Source organism: Bison bison, unplaced genomic scaffold (genome assembly GCF_000754665.1).
Source record: "Bison bison bison isolate TAMUID 2011002044 unplaced genomic scaffold, Bison_UMD1.0 scf7180017864238, whole genome shotgun sequence".
Lineage (NCBI taxonomy): Eukaryota > Metazoa > Chordata > Mammalia > Artiodactyla > Bovidae > Bison > Bison bison.
Window position 1 is genome coordinate 2705399 of NW_011494810.1, and position 4534 is coordinate 2709932.

The following is a 4534-nucleotide window of genomic DNA, read 5'->3' on the forward strand; positions in this document are numbered from 1 at the left end:
CTTTATTAAAACATAACAAGGTTTGAAACTATAATCTTAAGCATTGATAATCACACACGAAAACCAAAATACAAAAAAAACAAGAATGTTCAAAGCCTTATATTTGTCATTTTTAAGAAAAATAATTAATCTAGAGAGGGAGAAGAACATTTCATTTTGATGATCATTTTCTGCTTAAATTAGATAGACCCAAACATGACTGGTCGTGCCATTTTGTACTATCACATGTAAGTGACATGGCAAAAGTAAGCTGAAATCACTTCTCAAAAAAATTGATTAGAAATATTTGGAAGGTTAGCCCTATCTTATCCCTGCAAAAAAAAAAAAATGCTTTCTGACAATTTTCTCACCAACTTATATTTCAAAAATTATATTTCTTCCTTTGGCTGATCCCATAAACCAGGGGTCCCCAACCCCCAGACTGATACTGGTCCATGACCTGTTAGGACCTGGGCCACACAGCAGAAAGTGAGCGACAGGTGAGTCAGCCCCCATGGCTAACATAAACCACCTGAGCTCTGCTTCCCATTGATCAGCGGTGGCATTAGATTCTCGTAGGAGTGAGAACCCTACTGTGAACTGCGTGCTCCTTACAAGAGTCATCCCCAAACCATACCCTCCACCTTGGTTTGTGGAAAAATTATGTTCCCTAAGAGTGGTCCCAGAAAGGCTGGGGATTCCTCCCTCTCTAACCCTAAGAAGATAATCTGAGATGCTTTAAAAAAAAAAAAAAAAATACCTTATGCCTATATCCCTTCTCTTTCTGCTTCCCTCTTCTCCTAAGGACAGGTAGCTCTTCAAATTGATGTCTGCCTTCGAACATAACGATTGCTTTTCCAGCCACCCAGGCTCTCTCAGAAGGATCTCCAAAAGCCTCCACGTAGTACTGTCGATAGGGCCTGCGGTTAGAAACTAGATAAAAACAAAAACCACAATGTCATTACTTAAAAAAAAAAAAAAAAAGACTACTCATCATCAAGGGAACAGCAACATAGCAGTTGCAAAGAAGCCTCTTGTCACTTAAAAGTAACATAAAAAACAACAAGCTAAAACCTATAGAAAAAGAAACTTTAAGGTAGGTCAGATAGAAAGTAAAATTTCAATTTATGTGACAAGAAAATGGTTAAGATGTTAATGAAACAATATAATGCTTTGCTCTGGTGATATGCTATCTATTCCAAACCAGAAGTTTTATACCCTCATTACCAGAAATCACAAAGGGCATATAATAAGTTGCAGTATTGTAAAAATGACAATTACCAAGAACTAACCACTAAACAAACATAAAATATTATGCTAAAATATAAGGAGGAAGACATGTTTCAACATTATTCCACATATGATGTGCTAACACTTATGGCACAGCTATTTTGGACAAGCTGCTTTTCATGTATTCTTCACAATCAACTCTAAAAAACAAGTGGTATAACCTCCATTTTACAGACAATAATAAATTCAACAACTTCAGAGAGAACAAATTCAGAATGAAACACTGGATTTGCAGAGAAATTGGGACTTGATAATTCAAACTACAGAAATTTCTGAAAAATAAAGAAAAGGAAATAAAAAACTAAATAACTATTATTAATAAATAAATAACTTAATAAATAAATTATAAATTAAAAACTGCTGGGGAAAAAAAAATCCAGTTATTCTACAGTTTCTTCACTGTCCTAAGTTATATGCATGCAATTATCAAAAATCAATACAAATCTCATCCAGAAAAGATTACAATCTAATTTACATAATATATGTACTTCTATACATTTATTTTCTTATCATTTTTCATATAAGTAAAAAAAAAATAAGGTCACAAAAGAAATACAGCCAGGGCTACACAGGTAAAATGATTTGTCTCTATTTAAAAAAAGGAAATTGTTTTATATAAAAATTCACTTTAACTCACACTGAATTACAACCTGGTTAAACTTTGTTTTATTGTACATTTTATAAACAAGTTCTATTAAAAAAAAAAAAACACACACTGAACTCCTTAGTCTCTATCTAGTAAACACTTCAACAGAAACCACCTATAAAGGAAGACTAAATGTACACATACACACACACACAGATTCTTAAAGTCAATTTGAAAAGTCATTCTCCCAAAAACAAGTAAACTCAATTACTACAAACATTTATGATGTGCCAGCATACAGAGAACTGAAAGCACTTGCTACACAGAGAACACCATACAGAGAGGCAAAACACTCACTGTTACAGACAATGGAAAGAATTCACTGCCTGACAGGTACGAGACACACAGTATAAAGAGAGTAAAACAGCATGCTAATTGATGTAACATGAACACTGTTTTTTTTTTAATCTTTGAGTGCATTGCATACACTCAAATTTATCATTTGATGGCATGTATTGGCAATGGCATTTCTTAACATTAAGGTATAATTAGTTTCAGGTATGCAACATAATGATTTGATATTTATATCAATATAAAAATTTTTTTTCTTGTGATAAGAACTTTCAAGATCTACTCTCTTAGCAAATTTCAAATATACAATGCAGTATCAACTACAGTTGCCACGTTGTATATTATATCCATGTGACTTATTTATTTCTTTTATAACTACTACTTTGACCCCCCTTTCACCCATTTTGCCATTCCTGACCCACCCCACCCTGGGCCTCTGACAGCGAGCAACCTATTCTCACGATCTATGAACTTGGTTTCGTTTTCTGGATTTTGGGATTTTTAGATTCCACATATAAGGGAGTTCATATGGTATTTATATTTCTCTGACGTACTTCACTTAATACAATGCCTGCCAGGTACTTTCATGCTGTCACAAATAGAAAGGGTGCTTTCTTTGGAATGGTTGAATAATATTAAACTGTGTATACATACCACATTTTCTTTATCTGTTCATCTACTGATGGACACTTAGGTTGTTAATATTCTTTTTTTTTTTTTTTTAAGTAAAATCATTAATTGGAGGACAAATGGGACACCTGAGTAGAAAGTTTTTAAAGGGAGAGAATTGAGGGAAGAATTCCTGTAAGAGGGCCCAGAACGCTCAAAGACATAAATGAACAGAACAAATGAAACAGCTACGAACAATAAGTAGCTCAGAACACTAAATCAAAAAGTTGAAGGAAAGGGAAACTACCTGAAGAGGTTGGATGCCATGTTAAGAGTCTGACCATTATCCCATTAGCACTGAACTGCATTTAAATGGTAGAACTACAGGTTCAGTTCTGTACCTTAGAAAGATAAATCTCCTTGACCAATGAATATTACATTTAAGAGGAAACAAAAAGGAGACACAGGAGACCAGAAATTACCACTGCTGCTGCTGCTAAGTCGCTTCAGTCGTGTCCGACTCTGTGCGACCCCATAGATGGCAGCCTACCAGGCTCCCTCGTCCCTGGGATTCTCCAGGCAAGATCACTGGAGTGGGTTGCCATTTCCTTCTCCAATGCATGAAAGTGAAAGTGAAGATGCTCAGTCGTGTCCAACTCTCAGCGACCCCGTGGACTGCAGCCCCTAGGCTCCTCCGTCCATGGGATTTTCCAGGCAAGAGTACTGGAATGGGTTGCCACACCACTAGTGTATACTCAAGATGACCAGAACATAAACTAAGGTGGCTGCAGTGGGGGAAAACAAAATTCGAAAGATTTGCTTAAGAAAACAAATGAAAAGGACTAGATATTAATAAAAAGTCAGATAGGGAAGATAGCTGAACACCAATGTTCATAGAAGCATTATTCACAATAACCAAAATGAGAAAACAACCCTCATATCCACTGAAGGATGTAAAGATGAACAAAATGAGGCATATATATATAAATGAAAACCACTGAGCCTCACAAATGAATAACACAACAACGTGGATGAACCTTACAGACATTATGTTAAATAAAATAAGCCAGACACAAATGGACAAACACTGCATGATTCCACTTATATGAAGTACCTAGAATAGTCAAATTCATAAGAAAAAGTAGAATAGTATTTACCAGGGGCTGAAAGTTTTGTTAAATTAGTAGAGTTTTAGTTTAAGAATATGAAGAAGTGCTAGAGATGGACAGTGCAAATAATTTCACAAAAATGTGAATGTACTTAATGCCACTAAACTATAAACTTATAAAATGGATGAAATGATAAAATTCTGTTATATATGTACACTGTTTACTTAAAAAAAAAAAACAAAAAAACTCAGGTAACAATTGGTGCTAAGGATGTAGAGAGATGAGAATCAAAGAACTGCTGCTTTCAAACTGTGGTACTGGAAAAGACTCTTGAGAGTCCCTTGAACTGCAGGGAGATCAAACAAGTCAATCCTAAAGGAAATCAACCCTGAATATACACTGAAAGGACTGATGCTCAAGCTCCAATACCTTGGCCACCTGATGCAAAGAGCTGACTCACTAGAAAAGACCCTGATGCTGGGAAAGATTGAAGGCAGGAGGAGAAGGGGGGACAGAGGATGAGATGGTTGGATGGCATCACAGACTCAATGGACATGAGTTTGAGCTCTGGGAGACAGTGAAGGACAGGGAAGCCTGGCATGCTGCTGCT

At 35.8% G+C, this 4534-nt stretch overlaps 1 protein-coding gene across 7 annotated transcripts in view; it reads right to left on the reverse strand.

The window, feature by feature from the left end:
• The window catches only part of NSD1 (nuclear receptor binding SET domain protein 1), a 153833-nt gene that overhangs the window by 78961 nt on the left and 70338 nt on the right, over nucleotides 1-4534 (reverse strand). For all 7 annotated transcript variants that reach the window (XM_010846564.1, XM_010846563.1, XM_010846568.1 and 4 more), the window contains one exon: nucleotides 740-912. In XM_010846564.1, coding sequence (XP_010844866.1) covers nucleotides 740-912 — 173 coding nt within the window. The remainder of the gene's footprint in view (nucleotides 1-739; nucleotides 913-4534) is intronic.